At 43.6% G+C, this 25000-nt stretch overlaps 1 protein-coding gene and 1 pseudogene across 9 annotated transcripts in view; one reads left to right on the top strand and one right to left on the bottom strand.

Annotated features, from left to right (window-relative positions):
• TEX10 (testis expressed 10) overlaps positions 1–25000 on the top strand; it is a 250399-nt gene that overhangs the window by 91140 nt on the left and 134259 nt on the right. For all 9 annotated transcript variants that reach the window (XR_015056231.1, XM_085873809.1, XM_085873815.1 and 6 more), the window contains one exon: positions 8825–9008. Coding sequence is in view for 8 of the 9 variants with exons in the window: in XM_085873809.1 (XP_085729935.1) it covers positions 8825–9008 (184 nt within the window). In the remaining variant the exon portion in view is untranslated. The remainder of the gene's footprint in view (positions 1–8824; positions 9009–25000) is intronic.
• LOC147030107 (uncharacterized) lies at positions 12258–21411 on the bottom strand (annotated as a pseudogene).

The raw sequence follows: 25000 nt of genomic DNA, 5'->3' as shown, positions 1-25000 counted from the left end.
ACTGAAGTTTTTGGAACGATCTTTGAAAAAAAAGATTCACTTAAACACACAGATTTTCTTCTTTTGAATGAACTTAGCTCTGTGTTTGCATTGCTCGACTCTGTAATTTTTGTCTGAATTTGTTTTTTTTTGAATGAAGTTAGCTCTGTGTTTGCATTGCTCGACTCCATAATTTTTGTCTGAATCTCGCTGCGATTCAGCTCTCAGAGAGAGCAGAAATTTCATTGGTCGAGACGGCATAAATTTTGGAAGTGCAAACAAGGTTATTTGTGTTCTCTGGTGCGTAAAATATATAATTCATTTGAAATAGAATAAAAGTTTAATGCCGGTTGAAATAAAACAAAATAAACCATTTAATCAGAGGTTTACCGCTGCTAATGCACCTTCTTTAACACCACCTTTTATAACATGTTAAATTAGTTATTCGTGCATATTATTTATGTCCTTTATGATGCCCCCCAAAACTATAAGTTTCCTGTTCAGAATAATTATCAATTTTGTTTGACTGCCAGACAGACTGAAGCAATTGCTGCACCACAAGTGAACATGAAACGCTGTACAATTTGCCAAATTCAGAGACAAAGTGCTGCTCAACTGCAGGTTCAATTTCCGATTTGTGTTCTGCATTGTTCAAAATATATAATTCATTTGAAATTAAGTAGATCCTTAATCATCGACTTGCGTGAACCAACCAGACAGACAGAGTGAACCAATTGCTTAACCCTGCTTTGCGCTACACGCGTGGAGTAATAATAAGAACAGTGTCATTTTGTTGAATCAGTCACTACCTTTTGTGTCCACTCTTGGCCTTCTTGAGTGTCATCACTCTTTTACCCATGCTTCCTGTATATGACTGAAGTAAATTCTTTCAGGAATATTGTGCCAAATATCCTGTTGTACATTCCACAGTTTTGTAAGGTAAGTTGGGTTTTATAAGGGAAGAACATTTCCAATTTTAACCTCCATCAGGTATTTACCATTAAAGCTGCACCAAAATGGTTTCTCCCATGCAAAATCTGTAATGGCAAGGCACCGCACGAAACGCGTTTTTACAGAATAACAGTTTATTACAAGGAAGTACACGATGACGAAAGTGGAGAATCCTGGGACAAAAGATAGACGGACACGAAAATGGGCAGGTAAATAAGTAAATAAATCGCACTCACGATCCGATATAACGAAAACACACAATACAGGAAATAAAATCTAATCAAAATGGCCGCGAGCAATAAAGGGTGTCAGGCGAGGTCTTTTCAAGGATACCGGTACCAGGGATCGAAAATGCTCCACCATGAACATGGCTCCAGCCCACAGCTGCGGCACCCAGCAGAGAGGTGAAACATCCAGCAGGCAAATAAATAGCAAATGATGCAAAGCCACAAAAACTTGTAGGGTGGCCAGGGAGATCAGCATGTCACATGTGGACAGTGGAGAACATGTGACTGAGTATTTTTCGACATGACATCGAGTTGTGCATAAATTATACAAGTGCTTAAGGCCCGGTCACACCTTGACGTTTTAGCCAACGTATGCCGATTTTTTTTGAATTTTTTTTCTAAAACGCTGGCACACGTTGAATACGTTATGGGTAAGTTTTGATAACATTGAGAGCACGCTGAAAAACACTGCCATACGTCGTTGTACTTTTTGGTTGTCCTCAAATTTTTTCATGCTTGAAATTTCACGACGTATGCCGGCGTATGACTCGCACGTTCCGCTACGCTGGCCGCAAGTTGTATGCACGGTCTGCGATCGTTGACAGACGTCAACACATGCTACTTGTAAGTTAATCATAAGTTGAGACACGCCGATGTAATGTTTAGCGTACCCGAAACTTATTTCTAACCGATGATTAACGTGTTGTTGGCACGTTACGCGATCGTTGCCACACATCGACAGACGTTACTTTTAAGTTACTCATAGGCTGAAAGACGTCGGTATAATGGATCGTCCTTGCGTCAGCGTTCACGGCCACGGCCAGGACACTTATTTGCAGCATTCTTCAAACTTTTCTTCGGCATGACGAGGATGTTCACACTTTGATGTCTAGCTTGGCTATGATTCCAATTGTCCATCGGCAGCGTCTATTTAAAATAGTCGAGTTTGAGCGTTTTAACACGTTCAGAAGAAACGCTTCAAATTTCAAAACCCCAGCGTCAAAAAACAAAGGTGAGTGACAGCAATTTAAATCGTTCATTGTAAACAATGAAAATAGCTGAGTGGTACCGTTTAAAAGTCGTTGAGTGGAAAGAAAATCGAATTGCTGAGCGCAAGCGTCTACTTTCAATAGTCGAGTTTGAGCGATTTAGCACGTTCAATAGAACGATTAAAATTTCCGAGCGCCAGCGTCAAAACACAAAGGCGAGTGACAGCAATATAAATCGTTCATTGTAAACAATGAAAATAGCTGAGTGGTACCGTTTAAAAGTCGTTGAGTGTAAAAAAAAATCCAATTGTTGAGCGCAAGCGTCTACTTTCAAGAGTGGAGATGCAGCCATTTAAATCGTTAAATTGTTAAACGCAAGGACGATCCATCATAACCCACACCCTCCCCCTCACACTCACCTACTACTGCCAACATGAACAAACTACTACTAATACTAATACTAATACTGATACTGATACTGTTACTGCTGACATGGACATCGACTCAAAAAGGACTCGAAAACACTGTTGGGTTCCCCTTTTATGAGCAGCATTTTTAGATACCAATTCCCAAAACCGCTGGGAACACGTCTTTATATGGCAGTTGTAAGCTGGAAACACGTTCATTTTTTTTTTTTGGTCGACCGGAAGACGTCATTGGAATACGTCTACATACGTCGATGTGTGTTGGGACTACGTAAAGAATTGGTTCAAAGCACGTCAAACATAAGTTAGAAATAAGTTTCGCGTAAAAAAGACATTACCGCGACGTGTTTCGACTTATGATTAGCTTATAAGTAGCGTTTGTGGACGTGTGTAAGCGTCCACATATCGTGTCTAAAACTTATCCCCATCGCATGCGGAACGTGTGTCATACGCCGAGTACGTCGTAAAATTTTGAACATGTTTAAAATTTCTTGACGTACTCTACTTACTACGACGTATGATAGCGTACTTTAGCGTTGTACTCACGTATACCAAACTTACTCATACCGTATTTGACGTGCCCCAACGTTTTAGACACAATTTTCTTAGGTCGGCATACGCTGGCAAGATCGCCAAGGTGTGACCGCGATGTTGACACTTCCATTTCTACGGCAGTTATGATTCGAATCGTTGTGCGTCAGCCTTTTAATAGGCTACGTCACGACATCGTCGGCGATGCGTGCAACGCGCTATGCCTAAGTTAGACTATCGTTGGGCATCGGTTGTGTAGGCCGACAACAGGTTCAGCATTCGTTGGTATAAGTTATCTATAACACAACGAAACGTTCTGTGTCCGTTACCAATGCGTTATACATAAGACCAAGTCGCTATGAATACGTCCAAATCTTTAAAAAAAAACATCAAAAGTTCAACGTAAGCCAGCGTTTTACATACATTTTAATACGTTGCCATCGCTGGCTAAAACGTCAAGATGTGACTGGGCCTTTACATAAACTCATCATAAAGCATGAAGTAGCTACTTGGTCTGCACACTGCCAATTGTAGAGAGAAAGGAAAAGGAAAAGGGAATTTGAAGAATATCAAAGCTTTGCTATTTTTGTTCCTTGTGGCTGAAGTATGTCGATGACCAGGATTGACTCGTGAAGTAGTCCATTCACAAGACCAGATGTGACAAGACATTTGATATCGGGAATATGGGAGAAAGCATACTTAGGAGTCGCGCAAGAAGCACCAAGCACCAAAGCATGGTGTCACATGATTGCAACTGACCGGTCTAACTTTTCCATATTATTGAAATATTTTTTGTGCTGCAGGACAGGAATTTATATTTCGGTTGTATTTTGTTTATATTTAATGTCTGTTCACCCAAATGTAATCCAAACATTATTTTATGTGGGTTTATTTTGCAGCACTTTACTCAGTGGGGCTGCTGCGGTATAGGTGAGGTGGTAACTGAGACACGCAGCGCATCCAGTTCTGTACTGTTCCTATCTCCACATCAACACTGCGTTCCATGTAATCGTAATCGATTCCTTTGTTACCCTGCGCTCGCGAAGCGAAAAGCGGGATTAAGTGATCGGTCGCATCCGTGTGCCGTATGTGTCTGCATTTTAAAAATTCATTTTCTCAGCAACTGTTAGTCTGATTGACACTTAATTTTCCCAATATGTGCGCCACCTCCTGTAGAATTTTATTAATAATTATGACGTCATAGGTCACGTGGTATTGGCACCATCTTGGAAAAACCGAAAAACTTTGCACCTCTATATCTCCGAAACTACCCCATGGGGAAGCAAATTACACATTGCTTTGTTGAGTACTCCCCATGATGTGCTCATGATGAATAAGATGTGCTCATGATGGTGTCATCGCTTTCTTCATTGTCACATCATAATTCGACAAGCGCAATGCTTGATTCGATAAGTAATGAAAAAAATTTTCTTTACAAGTGTTGGTGCAATTGACATGAACCTTTGACCATAGGTGTGCCTCCTCCTGTAAGAATTTCTAATGATAATTATGACGTCATCGGTGATGTGGTACAGGCGCCATTTTGGGAAAAACTGAAAAAGTTTGCACCTCTATATCTCCCAAACCGCTCCATGGAAAAAATTGAAACATGGCTCATTGTCAAGCACTCCCCATGCGGAATAAGATATGTTAATGATGATGTCATTAGAGTGTTCATAATGACGTCATAATTTGACAAGTGCAACGCTTGATCCAGTCAGTATGAAAAATAATTCTCTGCAATTGTTGGTCCAATTGACACAATTTTCACCCTTGGAGCACTGTCTACTGCAGAATTTTTCAATGATAATTCTGACATCATACATTACTTTGGTACAGGTGCCATCTTGGAAAAACCGAAAAACTTTGCCTCTCTTTTTCTCCAAAACCGCTCCATGGAAAAATTGAAACATGACTCATTGTAATGTACTCCCCATGGGGAATAAGATATGTCAATAATGATGTCATCGGTGCCTTCATTATTATGTTATAATTTGACAAGTGTAACACTTGATCTTGTCAATATGAAAACTAATTTTTTTGCCATTGTTGAAACCGCTAACTGATCAATGCAAAACTTTAACTTATTGATCAACTATTCATGGGAAATATCGTTTGATAAAAGTGACATCGGTCACTGGTCTGGCACCATATTGGATCAAAATAAAAAAACTTAAAAATACAGAAGAGATAGCTTGTACCAAGTCCTTATCAAGACTGTGCAGGGTAAGTATTCTATGAATACCATCTAGTTTTCTGTTATTATTGCCTTCAAGTGAAAAAAATTTAAACCATGGCTGCCAAGAGGAAAACTGTTTTAAGTGGTGAAGCAAGTACAAACAAGACAAGGAAAGTGATGCCTTTGACACAGAACGTGAATGTTCTTGTTCTTATGCGTGTGGTTTATTCCAATGTCACTCGTCACATAAAACATTTTGCATTAAATATCCTGGGAAACTCCTGGAAAAGTGGAAATTTTGGCTTGCATGGCTGTGTGAACCATGCATTGTGTGTCATAATGCTCTCCAGGTATTTGGCACATGAACTGGCATCTTTTATATTGTTCAAACTTCGATTTATCAGACCAGAGTAGAGAGAGAGATAGAAAGATATATGGAGGCAAAGGTGAGGGGAGAAGGTTGGGTTTGCAAAGAGAATATGTGAAATGCTAAATGAACACACACACACACACACACACACACACACACACACACACACACACACACACACACACACACACACACACACACACACACACACACACACACACACACACACACACACACACACACACACACACACACACACACACACACACACACACACACACACACACACACACACATACACACATACACACATACACACATACACACATACACACATACACACATACACACATACACGTTTGTAGTTAGCAGCCATCAACAACAGCTTATATGCAAACATATATACACACATATAAGCACACATACACACATACATACACAAAGGTGGATACCTTGAGAGCTTCATTCCACCTTCTGAAACTCGCATATGGAGATGACAATCAACGACCTCTCACTCTCCCACTCTCCCACTCTCCCACTCACGCACACACACATGCTTGGCCGATATTGGCAATTTTTCGGGAATTGGCAGGTTGGAATCGGTGTGATTACCAACTACAGTACACACTGTATACAACCCAAAAACTTTGAGTAGCTTTCACCCTTGGTTAAGGGAAATTTCAATGATCAAATTAAATGTCAACATTGCATTTTGGACGTTTAAAGGAGATGTGCATAAACATAAATCTTCACTGGCAAATACAACCCATTGTTTCATTGAGGGAAATGCTAAAGTGGGAGGCTGGGGGGGGGGTGGATAGAGGGAGGAGTGTGGTGGAGAGAGAGGGGGTGTGTGGAGAGGTGGAGGGGAAAAGAGAGAGGAGGGAGTGGGACCAAGAAGGGAAGGAGAGTGAGGAGGCATGGGGGAAGGTGAGACAGCTTGAGGTGAGAGGATGGAAAGGCAGATGTGCTGTGGAGCATTAATTATGATTCATTTTGTCTCATCAAAATGATTCTGCCTTGAATAACAGTGAAGATGGAAATAAAATAATCTCTGAAATCCATTTTCTACCAGTCATACTGTTACGGATTTGGAAGCCTCTTGCACACAGACAGTTAGCAGTCTCCGCAGTTCAGTTATTTCGATAAGTATGTGCTTATAGTTAGGGTCCCGTCCTTCTGTCTAAGGGGTTAATTTCATGTGTGCGCTGCGGGTTTCTTTTATAGTCAGGTTTTTTTCCATCTTTAAATCTTCCTCCCCAACAAATCAATACTCCACCTCTCCGCACCATCGACGCCATTTCCCACATGTGTTTGACCACGGACGTGAGTGGAGGTTTCCTCACCTCAGAGATCCGACTCCGCCCAGGAAAGGAGGGGGTTCCCCCCTGTCCAATCACGGATGGCCAGCACATCACCCCACGAAACCCTGTCCAATCAGGGCAAAGATTACCTCAGGGGACCGGTCACCCCACCCCGTCCGGGGGAGGGATAAGAATCGCTGGGCTCCCTTGAGTGTTCGCTGGAGTTGGGCTGGAATTGTCGAAGGAGGGGGTCGCCATTGCTCTTGGTGTGCGTCGTTGGTCGTCGACGCACACCTCGCTTCGTCGTCGTCTACATTCTAGACATTCAAGGAGGGGGTCGTCTACAAAAATTCTACAGTCGTCATCTGCGGTCTTGGTCTGCGGCTTTTCCAGGGGTCCTCGCTTCGTTGGTGGAGTGTCTGGTTCGGGGGTTCTTTTTGGTGGTTCTGTGGTCCTGTGCTTGCTGGTTCGCTCGACGTGGCTGGTCCCATCCTGGTTCGCTCATCTCGAAGAAACTGCATGAGGCGGACAGGTACCCGGCCAGACTCTGACCCTCCAGTTCGCCTATCCTCCCGGGCTGAAGGGCCGAATCAAGGCCGACCGGCCCCGTGTGTGTGTGTGTGTGTGTGTGTGTGTGTGTGTGTGTGTGTGTGTGTGTGTGTGTGTGTGTGTGTGTGTGTGTGTGTGTGTGTGTGTGTGTGTGTGCGTGCGTGCGTGCGTGCGTGCGTGCGTGCGTGCGTGTGTGCGTGCGTGTGTGTGTGGCGCCAGTCTGTTAAGTAGAATTGTTCAGTGCTTTTCGCTCTCTGTACATTGCATAAATTATATTCGTGATTACGTCTGCTCTGTGTCTCCATTCTCGATTATTGTAAAATAAACCCCTGTTAAATGTACCAGCTCTTTGCTTGTCATTTCTACCATTGACCCAGCACGGTTGTAGTAAGGGCACTTGAGAAGTAGTAAGGCCGTTTGTGCCGTAAGTTGTCATTGGGACCAGCGCGGCTCTGGTAACTCCCGCTCGGTTACGCCGGACCCGAGTCGGTACATGCGACTCGGTTCGGACAGAGTCGGCCGAGGGTGTGGCTTCCTCAGTAGCTGGACTGCATGAGTACTTAGGTAAATTGGAATAGACAAGTGGACCCTACCTCACACCATCAAAATATTGGCGACGACGGTCCTTTAAGTGACCCGTCGACTCCGGAGTTATCCAGGGTGACGACCTTTTAATTCCGGTGTTCGGTGGGAGACGGCCCGATGGCTCCATCTCGCAGTCGTCCTCGCCACCGAACCCCTGGCCCACAACAATACGATGCATTCCGCCCGTTTCCAAACACTGCCCAGACACATCTGGAGACAAACAGACACTGCCCGGACACAAACACCGCTGAGACAGAGACGGAGAAGATGTGGGCGCTGAACTGTATATGTATGTATGTGTATATATATGTCAGTGTCTGTTTGTCTTTTTATTTATTTATTTTGTTATTAATAAATTATTTATTGACTTCCAACCTGTCCGTTGGTGCTTTGCCGAGGGCGCGCTACCCGCTCAGGTAACCACGTGACCTCTAGTTAAACGGCTAATTAGACGGTGGACACTGGAACTCGTGGTTAACTGGGTGGCGTTCGTGGTTTATAAACAACCTACCGTACCACAACGTTAATTGTGAGCGGTAGCCCCAGGTCCGGCTCTTCCGAGAACAACCGGGGATTAATCCCCCTGAGTGACAAGCTGGTGTCTCCCGCAAAAAAAAAAAAAAGAAAAAACACACACACACACACACACACACACACACACACACACACACACGTGTGTGTTTTTTTATATTCGCGGTTTACACATGATTTCTGATCTTTCTGTTATTGTTGTAGATCCATCACAAGGATTATTCATCGCACTCCAGGGGCACATTGATTGCCAATGGAGTCTGTGCCGTATGATCTACCGGTTGCCCCTGCTTTCTGAAAAGTTGCTGTCTTCATTTGCCCATTGCTGCCTCCAAGGACCACTTGCCCCTGGACTGGCAGTTAGCATTATTTGGATCGTGCATCGGAGGTAACTGGGTTCTTGGGTGGGCAAGAACTGGAGTATTTGTATTTTCATGAACATAGTGAGGTTTGTGGAAGAGCGAAGTGACAAAAGGACAATATGCATATTTGGAATAGAGTGGTTAGTATAGGAAGGGTGTAAAGAGGGTGGCGTGCCAGGTACTTTTATCAAATTGGCAAAGTTAGGGGAGTTGAATATTTTCATAAATATTGGGGCATCAACATATAATGATGTTGAACTGCAGCCTTGAAAGAGATAAATATGAGGTGGAGTTTTACAGACAAAAATACAATGTGGATTTGGGTGGAAGTGATTCCACACAGGGATTCTACACACATTGTGGAAACTTGGTGAGCAGTCAGTGTGTTTTCAAGTAGTTGATTTAATTGAAGAAATTTTATTCTTCACTGGACAGTGAATAATGAGAGCAGAAGGTGTGACAGAGAAAAGACAACAGATGGAGGCTGCTTTTCCTTTTCCAATTTTGCACCTTGCCCATCATAAGTTGGGATAAGTTGGAAAAAAAAATTTTTAGGTGCCAGAAATTAACAACCTCTCCACTTTGTAACTTGCCCTTTTATCTCTCTTGTATAATTATATTTTTGACTGCCTTTGTATTGTGACGTTCACGGGACTTCAACAAATCCCGCCAACGTAGGATGAGCCGAAACGATGGAGGCGGTTTATTTTTATAACCCAAGGGTGGCGGTTTTGATCGCTCTATAGCAAACGGGACGAGAAAGGTGGCACGAGGCACTTTACTGAGTAAATAGTGTTTATTTATACACAAGAGCGATAAGAAGGCTCGGCAAAAGGAGGGATCCGTTGGCGATTCGACGAAGGGTGGTGTGGATTCGGGGGTGGGGGAAACACAAACAATCTCGATGTATATACAGCAAAATGTAAAGAATCAAATAAATCGGTACACGAATCTCAAACCCTTGAAGGCGCCAGGTACACACACACACACACACACACACACACACACACACACACACACACACACACACACACACACACACACACACACACACACACACACACACACACACACACACACAGTAGCTAGTTCGTCAGGCTTGCCCGTGGTGTCGATGCAAAAGTCATTGGATGTGGGTGCCGGACGAGCTGGCGTTGCACCTGTCAGGGGCAGGAGATACAGTGGTGCAGATGTTCTGTGAAACCTTCCGCGCAGAAATGTAGTTCTTGGCCTGTGAGCTCCAAGAACGAGCAGGAGAGGGAGGCAGGTCTGCCCACCGTCTGGTCCCGTACCCAGAGCCAGCGGAACACGAGAGCCAAATGAGGTGAGACACGAAAGCACGAGCGAGGGCAAGAGACACGAGCAAGGGCAACAGAGAGACTGCACAAACCCCGCCAGCTGGTTTTATATCTTTTTCTTTTCCAATCAGATCGTTTCATGCTCACGAGTGTCTGGCCCTGCCAACGTAGCGCCTCATTGGTCCTCCGTCTGCGGCCCTCCGCCAATAGTCATCAAGGGGCGGAGCCATCCACAGATATATCTCCTCCCTTTCTCTCAATCCTCCAATCAGGCCGCCCCATGCTCCAGGGTCTTTGTAACTTCCAACGGAGCGCCACATTGGTCCTCCGTCTGCGGCCCTCTGCTAATGGTCATCAAGGGGGCGGAGCCATCTACAGCACCGTTCTGTCACGTCACGGCAAGCCTACAGCAAATACTAAAAGGGAATACGCATCAACACTTACCCTAACCCGTCTCCCTATCTAATTGCGTGACAATTATCATTTCCCCCTTTAAGAAATGGACATTTACTAGACAATCTATCACCACTAAATCCCTACTTCATTACATCGAGATCCTGGTATAACTCGAACAGCATGGCATACCTAATGAAACATCCTAATTACCCTTTGAATGTATACCCCCCCCCCAGACGTAACACTGCCCCCTCCTCTCGTACCGCAGCTCCTGCAAGGTATATCACAGGTGCTACCGTACCAGCCTTACCACTTACTGACTCACACCTATTTAACCTAACGAAATAAAGCAGGAGGCAGCTAACTGCGAGCCGCAGCTAACTTACCTATCCTGCTTAACGTACTATCCCCTTATGGCCTTAACCTCGCCTAAACAAACACTTCCATTTTTCTTTTTATTTTATTTAATTACATGAGAGCACTGAACGAAGTTGCACTCCACCCTCTGGATCATCGCTCTTGTCCAACACTCTTCCGGTGATCTGGGGAGGGGAAACAAAAGGTCCACAAAAACACAACACTTATACTTTACATTCCTACTCTAAGCCTTAACGACACTATTTACAGAATATTTACATGCGACTGCGTCCCCCAGTGGATGCTAATAGACCCAGCGTTACCTGGGGAGCCAATTTTCAAATTTGCCTCACTCTAAAATTATGCGGACCTCATGCCCTTGCTGCACGTTTCAAGTTGTACGGGATCGAGTGGGACTCACACATCTTCACAACACTCACACCATGGTCATCATCACATTTCTAGGTCATTGTCCCCATTTCAATGATTGCAGGCTGAATCCCGTCATGGCCGTGAGGTTGGTTAACACAAGAGGATGGGGGCATCTCAGGTGCAACCGTGCCCGCAGGTAAGCTTTAGTCCAACCTGGACGTTTCTCCGCCCTACTCCCTTTGATTCTCACCCCCTAGCGGCCATCAGCTCTATCCCCGTACAACACACTGGAAGGGGTCTCACTGGCTCCTCTGGCCTTCCTGGGTCGCCAAGGTCCTACCGCCTTGGTCGCCCAAACCAGACCCTCTCCCAGTTGCTCCCAGACACTGTCACCATCAGCCACCAGGGGTGAGTCTCCTTGAAGGGGGTCGCAATTCCCGCTTGCCATGAGCCTCGGCAATCCCTGCGGACACGCACATCATCCCCACCCACAAAACCCACATGACTCCCCCTCCCCCATCGGCCTTTCATGTGACACCTGCTTTTCCAGCACTTCACTGACCATGACCTTCCCTGTTACCACACCATGTCCAATAAAAATCAATGTGTGCACCATACATTTCACTTCTTAACTTGAAACAACTCACACAGCACTCTTCCTCACCTGATCCACACACCAGCCATTGGACAGCCACTTGTGCCTGCTTTATTACCAATTACCCACTGTCCCTATTGTCACTCTAAAACCCAGCAGAACTTACATGCCAATTTTCCCACAATTCACTATTTTCACCAAAGGAGGGCACTTCGCCACAATCTCACCAGCCGAGTATGGCCCTATATGCTCAGCCCCTATCCCTGATCCCAAATCTCTGCCTGTCGGACCGTTACCATCGGCCTCTCGTGAAGCCGACCCGGCCGCCTCCACGAGGTGAGCCTGGCCATGCACTCGGCCGCTTGGTGAACGGTGGGTGGATCTTGTAGCTCCACGAGCGCTCGGACTTCAGGGTCTGGAAGAGCAGCTAAAATTTTTTCTAGTGCCAGTCTGTCCCACGCCTCTACTGTTAGGTCCCGATACGCGATCCTGACTGATTGGTGAATGTCCTGTGCCAGCTCTTTCACTGTCTCACCCGGCTTTAATCTGTGGTGCTGGAGCTGCGCCCGCACCAGATCAGTTTGCTGCGAACCCAAACCGACGGCTCAAGGCCTCGCACATGTGGGTGCTGGTCAACATTCCCTCCGCGACCACGTTTAACACATCTGCGGCTGGTCCCCGCAGCATTGCCACCAAATTCCCTGTTCGTTCCCACTCGTTCCACTCGTTCAGTCGGGAAACGCACTCAAATTGCGTCAGAAAAGCTTCAAGGCTCCCTGAGCCGTCAAAATTTACCAGGGGGATCACTTTCCTGGTGGCCCGCTTCCCAGTTTCTCCCTTGTCCACATCCAGCGCAGGGATCAAACACCCTTGTGGCTGCGTATCCAATTTCGGAGCCCCTGGTGGCCAAATATGTTTTGTGGAGAGGGTGTCACGGGTCAATTTTGCCTCCTGTTCCAAACGTTGAATGGACAGATTCACCTCTTCTCGCAGGCTCTTCTGGGCCCGCACAACCTCCTCCAAGGCTCCGTCGCGAGTTTGTAGCTGCTCCTCAACCAACCTGGGCACTCTACTTACAAAACACGGCTCTACCAGGCCTTTATCCAAGTCTTCATCTTGGCTCATCATTTTATCTTGCTCGTCCAAATGAGCCTCCAATCCTTTTACCTCCTCCGCCAAATTCATCCCTTGCTTCCTCAACTCTCCCAATTCTTCTCCTTGCAGCTGCATACGAGCATCCACACAGGCACCATGACGTTCCAGGCCCTCATCCACTTTATCAACCCGAATGTTCGTTGCATCAATTTTATCTTCCAATGTTTTCTGTTTCTTTTCCCCCTCCAATATAATTTCTCCCTTTGTTTCCTCCAATCTATCCTCGAATTTACTTTGTATTTCCCCCAATTTAACATCCACACACTCCTCCATCTCAGTTTTCATTTTCTCCATCTTTTCCCCTAATTCATCCCTCATTAAATCAATCCGTGCACCCAACTGTGCCCCCATTAACCCTAATTGATCTGTCATTTCTGCCCTCTGTATCACCAATTGATTTGCCATTTCTGCCCCATGTAACAAATTTATTTGCCATTTCTGCTCCCTGTGCTGTAATTTTAATCCCCAATTTTTTATTATCATCCAATTGGCATTTCATGTCTGCTCTCTGTGCTGTAATTTCACTCATTAAACGTTCCAACATTGCCTGGATCGACATCGCACCGTTTTCCGGCGCTGCCGGCTCCGTTACGGGCGATGAAGCATGGTCCACGCTCGGAATGGGGGAGGTTCCGATCCTACCACCGTCTCTCCCTTCTTCCCCGACTCGCTGCCAGACACGTGGCCTTCCTCTTCAAACATCTGCACATCTGCCATGGTGCAGAAGTCCTGTTTGCCGCCAATTACATTTAATTTGAAAAATCCCGCCAAAATTTTCCCGCGCTCGCGCGCTTTTCTGAAGTAATGTTATGTTCCAATTTGTGGTGAGATTTTAATCTTGGTATATTCTCCCGATCCCAAATATAATTTAGAGATGTTCGAATATCCGACACTGCTGCCACCAATGTGACGTTCACGGGACTTGAGCAAATCCCGCCAATGTAAGATGAGCCGAAACGATGGAGGCGGTTTATTTTTATAACCCAAGGGTGGCGGTTTTTATCGCTCTATCGCAAACGGGACGAGAAAGGTGGCACAAGGAACTTTACTGAGTAAATAGTGTTTATTTATTTACACACAACAGCGATAAGAAGGCTCGCTTAGAGGAGAGATCCGTGGGCGATTCGACGAAGGGTGGTGTGGATTCGGGCGTGGGGGAAAAATGCACAATCTCAATGTATATACAGCAAAATGTAATGAATCAAATAAATCGGTAAATGAATCTCAAACCCTCTAAGGCGCCTGGTACACACAGACCCACAGACGCGCGCACACACACACACACACACACACACACACACACACACACACACACACACACACACACACACACACACACACACACACACACACACACACACACACACACACACACACACACACACACACACACACACACACACACACACACACACACACACTGTAGCTAGTTCGTCAGGCTTGCCCGTGGTGTCGATGCAAAAGTCATTGGATGTGGTTGCCGGACGAGCTGGCGTTGCGCCTGTCAGGGGCGGGAGACGCAGTGGTGCAGATGTTCCGTGAAACCTTCCGTGTAGAAATGTAGTTCTTGGCCTGTGAGCTCCAAGAACGAGCAGGAGAGGGAGGCAGGTCTGCCCACCGTCCGGTCCCGTACCCAGAGCCAGCGGAACACGAGAGCCAAACGAGGTGAGCCACGAGCGAGGGCAAGAGGCACGAGCAAGGGCAAGAGAGAGACTGAACAAACCCCGCCAGCTGTTTTTATATCTTTTTCTTTTCCAATCAGATCGTTTCATGCTCATGAGTGTCTGGCCCTCCCAACGTAGCTCCTCATTGGTCCTCCGTCTGCGGCCCTCCGCCAATGGTCATCAAGGGGCGGAGCCATCTGCAGATATATATCCTCCCTTTCTCTCAATCCTCCAATCAGGCCGCCCCATGCTCCAGGGTCTTTGTAACTTCCAACGGAGCGCGTCATTGGTCCTCCGTCTGCGGCCCTCCGCCAATGGTCATCAAGGGGGCGGAGCCATCTGCAGTACCGTTCTGTCACGTCACGGCAAGCCTACAGGATATACTAAAAGGGAATACGCATTAACCCGTCTCCCTATCTAATTACGTGACAATTATCATTTCCCACTTAAAGAAATGGACATTTACTAGACAATCTATCACCACTAAATCCCTACTTCATTACATCGAGATCCTGTTATAACTCGAACAGCATGGCATACCTAATTAAACATTCTAATTACCCTTTGAATGCTAACCCCCCTCCCTCCTCAGACACAACAGTATGCTTTGTTTCATGGCCATGATGATGTAATTTACGGAACTATTCAGGATAAACACAAATCTCTTATCCTGTGTTTTTGTAAACAAGTTGTCCTGACAGCTCTGTAAAGGGCTTACTTTTGCACTCGGTGTTTTAGCAAAAGGCGTCGCATGTAAACCTCCACAGAACGTTTGTATACTGCAACTTCCAAGCTCGCTTGCCAAAACATGGAATTTTATTCCACATTAGCTTATTTGTATGCACAGAAAAATTTTAGGCTAACAAAGCAACAAAAAAGCAATGCAAACCAATCTGTGGTGTCAGAGGGGCAACTCCTTTCATTTCTTCCTTTGTTCTGACATGCCAACAATGTTCTTGTGATTTCTGGATGTTGTTTGAATGTGCTATATTGCTCTCTATTTGAATGCATTTTTATGCCTCCGCACCAAGCGTGCCGAAGGCATTATGTTTCCGGGTTGTCTGTCCGTCCGGATTTTCGTTTACGCGATAACTCACTAAGCAAATTGTAGAATTTCATCAAACTTGGTAAAAAGTTAAAGTAAGATAGGGCAATTAAGTGATTAGATTTTGGGCCAGATGTGATAAAGGTCAAAGTCAAGCTCTGAAATTTTACTGTTTACGCCCTAACTCAAGAAATATTGGACAGAATTTCATCAAACTTGGTACAAAGGTAAAGTTAGACAGGGCAATTAACTGATTAGATTTTGGGCCAGATATGATAAAGGTCAAGGGTCAAAAATGTCAATACTCAAGTGTTTGTGCGGGAGAGCGGAGGCATACCCGTCGACTGCGCGCAGTTGAATTACTCTAGTTTGAAGTTTGAACCAAAACTTAAAAAAAATTAGTTTGCAATTGGGTTGAAGTCAAGGCTTTTTGGATCATTGGTCCACTTCCTTTTCCGGTTCTTGAGCTGTCGTGGTCTCTGCCGACTTTCTCAAAGATAAATTTTTCCAGTCATTTTTTTGTCGTGTTTTTACTGTTAATTTGTTATCTCCGTGTTTACTCTGTTCCTATTCTTCGGTTTTGTTTTAAAACTTGTGCAAATTTGTGAGTATTCTTCAGACTTTTCACATCGAGTTCCTTGAGGGCTACTCTTAGGCTTATCCTCATGTTTGTGCACGAACGTGTTTATTGTATTGTCTTTATATTTTCACCACAATCCCTTTAACACTTCCTCAATTCCTCCCAACTATACCCTCTGCTTAATATCTTTAAAAAATAAATAAATAAACAATTTTTTCCTTCTCACCTTACCTTACGTACACCTCCCGTAAACACGTGATTTGTTTTCCTCCTACTCCTTGCCAATCCACCTTTCCAATCCCACTGATTGTGAAGGTGTTCACCAGATGTGATTTATTGTTATCTTGCGTCTACACATGCGTGAACAGGTCTGGTGTGTGGTGGTCGGATTAAAAGCTTGTTGGACAATGGCAGTGTGGCAACTTAACTAAATATAGCATAACAATTGTGCATATTGAGAGGAAAGCACCAAATTTGGCAAACTAGTAGCCTATCATATTATGAACAGATTTGGATATTGGGCCATCTCACATTTTTGATGACAGTGGAAAATGGCTGCCACAGCCATCAGCAGCTGAATTTGAGATGGCCCAATATCAAAATCTGTTCATAATATGTTAGGCGACGAGCGTGCCAAATTTGGTGCTTTCCTCACAAAATGCACAATTGTTATGCTAAGTTTCCCCACTATGGTGGCATTCTGGTAACCCATGTTTCTCTTTGCCTCTTGGCACACGTTTCGGTCCTGGGAGAACTGAACACCATACACCTTCACAATATTTTCTTCAACCTCTTCCTTTACTCTGTCCCTCTTTTAACGAATCAAAAAACCCAGTGTTTTAAAATGTTGCAACTCCCTCTTTCTCTCATATGTGGTTTTCACTGTGCCATCATAAGACACTGCTATTCTTCTTCTTTAAAAGGCAAGTTTCAATTCGACCTTTAATTCTGTTCCTCTTTCATAAAACTCCCACACACTCTTCAATCCCACTCTTCCCTTCACGTCTTTAAAACAGCTGTTCACCACTATCTGATATCTTCCCCCATCCAAAACCATGATCTTTTCTACCCCCGTTAGCCTACGCCAAATCCACTTTCTTCAAATTCCCTGTTTTCCTTCCTGAAAGTCCCTGTTGTGTCCATCTTGTTTACCCCATGTACCCAACCAACCCCATCCTTCTCCCTTCCACAGATCTCCTCATGTCTCTGTTCCTCACTTTTTTGTGCTTGAGTCTCCTGCCCATTTTGTCTCCTGCTCCCCTTGTTATATGTTCTGTGTGTGAGCTCTTATACGAGCCTCGACAATGTATACAAAAAAAACATGCATCAAATTTACTGAAAATGTTATATTAAAATTTTTTACCTTTTGGGTTATTTATCTTAAGTCTTTGCTAATTCAAAAACCAATTCTGCTAAATTTTCATTCTGAACAAGTTAGACTCCTTGATTTATTGTCGATGCTTTTTTTTTTAAATGCAGGACTCATGGAAGAGCACAACAACAGGGTGCAAATGGTATAATAGATGCAGAATGGGGTGAAGGGAAAAAAGTTGGACTTGAACATGTGGATCACATTCATGACCACACTGAGAGATGAAATGTGTGTGAAGGGTGGGAAAAAATGCCTGGTGTTGGCTTAATGGTTAGGGAGGTGGGCTTGGGGTCCTTGGATCTTTAGTTAAAATCCCACTCAGCTGTTGAATTGATACGAGGTGGGGTTGACTCGGCCTGCCATCCTTCCGAGGTCAGCAAAATGAGTGCCAGCTTCCTGGTATCCTGTGTCAGAGTAGCGACCCATCCAGGATTGTGCTCAATAGCCTAGGATATGGCTTAGGCAGCACCAACGCTCTGCACAGAGTATGGTCTCAATGGGTGGATGGTGGGAAGAAGGTATTTGTGAGTGCAGCAAAGCTCAGAAGTACAAATGGGAGAGACTATTTGGCTTTGTTGGGCAGCATCTTTAGGGGAAAAGCTTGAGACACAAAAACTTGATGCAATTTGTCTCACCTGCATTCACTTTCCTGGCAGAATATAACTGAAATTAAATGATTTATTATTACAAAACACTTGGCAATCAAGCTAATGCATCATGGTCTCATTCTTTGTGATCCGACCAAAGACCCCACTGTTTCCTTTTGCTCTCCAGTCTGACAAATCACCTCTAAGACAACAACAATTACTCGAAAGGGACTCGGTTGAGCGCATACCTCCACCACGTAATGCCTAATCCACGAGAACATATCAGGACCAATACATTTCTGAAATATCATGTTATACATACAGTACTATATCGTTTTTGGTTCTATCTCTCAATGGTGAAGAAGCACTTTAAAAGTTAAATAATTCTCATATGCAGATCCAGATTCGGATCTTCACCAAAATCTAATCAATTTGTCCTTGCTACACACCCAACCTTTCCACCAAGTTTCGTCCGAATCCGTCCACAACCTTTTGAGATATCGTGTGATATATCGGTTCAGCACTTTCAGTGGTGAAGAATCACTTCAAAAATGATCAGATCCGGATTCAGATCGTGACCAAAAGGGAATCAATTCATCCTAGTCACACACCCAATCTGTCCACAAAATTTATTCTGGATCCTTTCACAACTTTTTGAGATATCCTGCACACAGACAGACAAACAAGAAAAAGACGTCGTGCAGAGCACGATACTTGCAAAATCCACCCCCTCTCCAAAGGTTGCCACTGATGCTTCAAATTGTCCATTTCCTGAAGTTTAAAATTCAAAATCTTAATCAAAGTTCAGGTCAATCGGATGAAAATTGATTATTTTTCATATTGAAATTGATGATTTTAGCAGTTTGACCATGAGTTGACCTTTGACCTCAAAAATAGTTGGTTTCCAAATTCAGAAATGTACTATGCAATTGCTGCTTAATTACCAGGTTAATCAGATGAAAATTTACAATTTTTCTGATGAAATTTGATGATTTTAGAAGTTTGACCTTGAGTTGACGTTTTGACCTCAAAAATATTTGCTTTTCCAATTCAGTGATAGACTATGCAAATCCTGTTCAACTTTCAAGTTAATAGGACGTAAATTGACGCTTTTGAGCTCAAAAATAGTTGGTTTCCCAATTCATTGGCATAAGATGCAAATCCTGTTCAACTTTCAAGTTAATAGGATATAAATTGACTATTTTTCTGTTGAAAATTGATGATGTTAGAAGTTTGACCTTTAGTTGACCTTTGATCTTTTGACCTCAAAAATAGGTGGTTTCCCAATTCATTGAAACAATATGCAAATCTTCAAATTTCAAGTCTATCGTATGAAAAATGACGATATCAGAAATTTGACTTCAAGATGACCTTTGACCTTTGACTCAAAATCAATAGGCTTCTTCGTTGAGACTACCTCTACAACTTGGTAAAGTTTCATGACGATCGGTTTAAAAGTGTTACCTGTAGGTGACACAGACAGAGAAACAAACAAACAGACAGAATAACAAAATCAACTGACCAATATACTTGAAAAATATTCGATTTTGCAACAAACAAACAGAGAGGGGTAAAAACATAACCTCCTTCCACCTTCGGTGGCAGAGATAATAACTCCAGATTATTGCCTTGAGGACAATAAAGAGGGCTTTCAGTACAAACTGCAGAATAATTTCTGAATGTATTTTCATAGCATTAACCAAAAATACTATCAAAAACTAAAGAAAGAATTAGTGTGCCAACCTGGGGATGCAAGCCTTAAAGGTGAAACTCAACCATTCAAGGTATAGTTCAAAAATGCAGATGTTTTCTGTTCTGATTTTGATAATGTACCGAATTGTATCCCAAAGTTCTGTCGATGATTAATGCATATGCAAATATGATAATAGTGTGACTCATTCAAGATTGCATCACAAAATACCCAGTTTTTGGTGCTGTGAGCTTTTGCATTTTTCTTTCCATGAACTGTTTTCAGTTTGCACGTTTTTTTTTTTTGTTTTTTTTGACATATTGACATACATTTTTTGTTTTGTGACTCAACTGTAATTTATCGCTTTCTTTGTCATAATGTAAGCAATAATGAATGAAACCTGCAAGTTTTTTTTTATTATCATAAACTTTGTGCTCAAGTAAATGGCTACTTTCTACTGCAAAACACTTATTCATTGACCTACATGTCAAGTGTGGTTTAGCAGTAATGATTTTCACTTTAAAAGCCATTGGGCATTCCAATATATTTATGTTTTTGTTTAGTGTTTGCTTTCAGCATGAGGACAGTCTCAGCTTGTAAATGCCTAATAGGGTACAAAGAGGCTAATACAGCTCTAACCAGCATGAAATTGCTTTGCATTGATTTAGCTTTTGGGTCATGTGGTTTAGGAAATATCTCGGCACCAATGGCTGCACTTTGAAAGGATCTGAGAATGCAACTATTTGTTTCTTCACCAAACTTTTCTCATGTAGAGTTTTCTTTTAATCAAAATGTCATTACTTGAGTTCGGAATTGCACATTTTGAATGCAGGAAATTGGATTGTGGTCCATGCATTCAATATAGCATGGGCCCTTGTACGGAAGGTGGTCAGTTGTATGGATGTATCATTGTTGTTATTATTTTTTGAGGCATATGTGTGATCTGGTCTCAGTATTCAACGCTGTCATGTCTTTTGCATTGAATTGATATTATCTGCATGGGAATGAAAAGGTTTGAAAAGTGTCAGATTTGTATTACTGTGCATTTTTATTTTTATTTTATTTTATTTTTGTGCATTTCAGAGGGCACTTTCTGACCTATGCAATATGAAGAGGTATTGGAAAAAAAACCACCTGAAATATTAACTTCAAATAAATTTTCCACTATTTGCAATTTTATTTGGTTTCATATTTCAAGTGAGTGATGCAGCTTGCCTTGAGCATAGGTTTAACATTGCCTCAGGTGGCAGTGTTGGCTTTCATTTCCCTCAGTTAGGCGGTCCCATTCCCGGCCAACATAAGGTCGCATTGCTTTCATCGTGGCTTCATCACGGGTCCTCTGTGCCGGCGGCATCAATGAAGATTGCCTTTCAATGCCACGTGTTTCTTCGCATTATTTAAGGGCACCACCAAATGCTCACGAAGCAGCATCTTAGCTATAAATCTAGTTGCATGACATGTTAATGCAAAGTATTTTTTGTTAAAGTGTGATACCAGCAAGTGAAGGAAGAAAATTAACATAGAATGCATTTAAAAAAAAAATTTAAATGTTGAATATGTCTAATTATCTACCCCTTTGTCAATTACTGAGTCGTTGGAACATTTTATTTTGCCAGATGCCTGGCTGTATTTTTTTAATCTTGTTATTGTTCATAAGTGTCTCATCTATCCCTAGGTAATGCATTGGTGGAAACACCCAAATGATATCACTGGATCAGAAGGGTTGTTCTTTCCCACAATGCAATATCTTCTGTCAGCTCGAAGGTCATGCTTGTAAAACAAGTTGCAAGGTTTCAGTCATCGGTCATAGTTAGAGAGATAAAACGCATGCACAGAGATTACTCCATTGCAATTTTTAATTTAATTGTGTGGGGATATATGATGGAGGTAATGTAATGATGCATTCAGCTTGCGATTTACTTGAAATCTAAAGCTGTAAGTGGTGTGCAAGCTTTCAGAAAGTAATAAGTATAAAATTCTGAGAAGGAACGAAAATGTGAATAGACATGGATGGGGTAAAAGCAACAAAGGTAAATCGGAGTTAAAGGCAATGAGCACACGACTTTAGTAAACAGTGGTGATGTTGCACAAGATGGCCTTGGGGTCTTTGCAGCTTCATTGACCATGACAGTAAACAAAAAAAAATGCGGAACTTACAGCCTCGAGCGCATCTTGAACTCTCACAGGACAGATCAAGACGTGCAGAGTGCAGTGCTCTGTGGTTACACCACAAGCTTTGTCCATTTTTTTTGTCATTTCTGATCATTTATCAGGCAGAAGTCTGGATATACTTTTGAGGATTCTTATCGTTGAGTCTTTTTTGTGGCATTTCTAACTTGAAATAAAGATTGGCAACCCTGAAGTTCATGGCAATGCTGTGGAAAAGGCTCTCCAGGGTGCTGTGGCACTTTGATCGAAAGCAGCATCCATATGGCCCTGCGAGCCATCTTCTTCCTGACTAATGACATTCTGTGTTAATAGTGAGCAATTCAGAGTTTCTCTATACCTTGTCATCATGCAAGGCACCGAACCTTCAAAAAATGCCCAGGGAGAATGTTTCCCTGTAGTATCCACTTTGCATATCTACATGAGGCTCATCGGGTTCTTAGGCACCTTGGCTTATCGCTAAAATGGAACTGCTTTTCACTTCATATGCTCAGACGACATACAAAGCTGTTTTTGTTGGCATTAAACCCTAAACATTGTGAAATGTCAACATACAGTCATGGCCAAAAATAATGGCACCCTTGCACTTTTTTTCAAATATCTCACAATTTTCTCGAAAAATAAGTCAAAATTGACAAAAGTATTTAATTTCCACAATTTTTTATTTCACTGTTAATATTACAGAACCTTTATTTTTGATTCAGAACTTAATATATCCTTTTAAATCAGAAAATAAAAAGAAATGGCATTGACAAAATTATTGACACCCTCCACTTAATATTTTGTAGCACAGCCTTTGGACAAATAACTGCAGTCAAGCACTTCCTATAGCCATGAATGAGCTTCCTACACCTCTCTACTGGCAGTTTGGCCCACTCTTCTTGTGCAAACTGCTCCAGTTCTCCCAGATTTGAAGTGTGCCTTCTCCCAACTGCTGTTTTCAGGACTTCCCACAGGTGTTCAATGGGATTTAGATCTGGACTCAATGCTGGCCACTTCAGAACAGTCCAGCATTTTATCTTAAACCATTCCTGGGTGCTTTTTGATGTGTGTTTGGGGTCATTGTCCTGCTCCACGACCCAGGACCTTCGACGGAGTCCCAGCTTTCTGACACTGGGTTGAACATTGCACTCCAAAATGCCTTGGTAATCTCCTTATTTCATGATGCCGAGCACACATCCAAGGCACCCAGTGTCAGAGGCAGCAAAGCAATGCCAAAACATCACTGAACCTCCTCCATGTTTGACTGTAGGGAAGGTGTTCTTTTCTTTGAAGGCTTCATTTTGTTGTCTGTAAACAGAGATGATGTGCTTTACCAAAAAGCTCAAATTTGGTCTCATCTGGCCACAGGACATTCTCCCAGTAGGATTTTGGCTTGTTCAGGTGTGTTTTGGCAAACTCCAGTCATGCTTTATTTTGTCTCTCTCTCAGCAGTGGGGTTCTCCTGGGTCTCCTTCCATATAACTCCCTTTCATTGAGTTGGCGATAGATGGTGCGAGTTGAAACTGTCGCACCTTGTGTCTGAAGGTCAGCTTGAATCTGTTTGGCAGTTGATCAAGGTCCTTTCTCCAACATTTGAACAATGAACAATCCTTCGCTGTAATCTTCGATCAAGCTTTCCCTTGCAGTCACATTCAAGGAGGTTGGCTACAGTGACATGGGCCTTATACTTCCTGATGGCATTGCGCACGGTTGAAATCTCACTGTTTCAGACCAGGTCACTCTACCCTGACTATGCTGCTTCTGCTCTCCCAACAATGGATGGAGGTACTCAATGCCAGACATGAAATCAGAGCCATATCACAAGACATATCGCATGCTCTTGACATGGTCTGGCACCCTGCCCTGCTCACCAAACTCTTTTCCTATGCTATCCAAGGCCATCTTCACTCATGGCTCGCAGACTTCCTCTCCTGTCACAGCCAACATGTAGCCCTAAATGGAGTTCTCTCATCCCCTCTTCCTGTCCCAGCTGGAGTTCCTCAAGGCAGCATTCTGGGCTCTGTTCTTTTTCTGGTTTTCATAAATTATCTTTCCGACTCTGGAAAATCCTCTTTATCTCTTTGCTGATGACGCCAACCTCTGCTGGTACCACCTTTCATCCCTCAGACCGGCAAGCCGCAGCTTCTTCGCTCAGCAGATCTGGATAAAATCACAAACTGGTCCAACACATCGAACATGTCTTTCAATCCTGACAAATCTCACACTCTCACGGATGTCTCTCCGAAAGGACCGTTTTGAAAACACCCTCATCTCCTTTCTCAACAATCCTCTGGAAGAAGTCCTTTCATTCAAGCTTCTGGGTCTCACTATCTGCCATGACCTTTCCTGAGAAAGCCACATTTCCAATCTGGCCTCCAAAGCCAGTCGCCGACTGGGAATCCTCCGTCGTGCAAAGTCCTTCCTCAGCCCACCTGAGCTCCTGACCACATAAAAAGATTCCGTCCGCAGCCTGATGGCGTACTGCTCTCCCCTCTGGGCTGGTGTTCCTGCCTCTCACCTTTCTGGGCTTCACGCTGTGGAAACCAAGGCATTTCGGATCATTGGTATCTCCCGCGATGAGGCTGAGTCTGTGGACCTCTCATTCTCTCACCGCAGGCAGGCCGGTGGTCTTTCTGTATTTTACCGTCTCCTCTCCGGTCTCGCCCCTCCTGCTGTGTCTGCGATATGACCCCACCATATTTCCGCAGGGCGCTCAAGGTCCGTCAACAACTCGCTTCTGGTAAAACTACCAAAATCAT

Source organism: Eptatretus burgeri, chromosome 3 (assembly GCF_056783735.1).
Source record: "Eptatretus burgeri isolate ZD-2024b chromosome 3, Ebu_testis_v1, whole genome shotgun sequence".
NCBI classification, from domain to species: Eukaryota; Metazoa; Chordata; class Myxini; order Myxiniformes; family Myxinidae; genus Eptatretus; species Eptatretus burgeri.
This window is presented reverse-complemented; position numbering and strand designations above follow the sequence as displayed.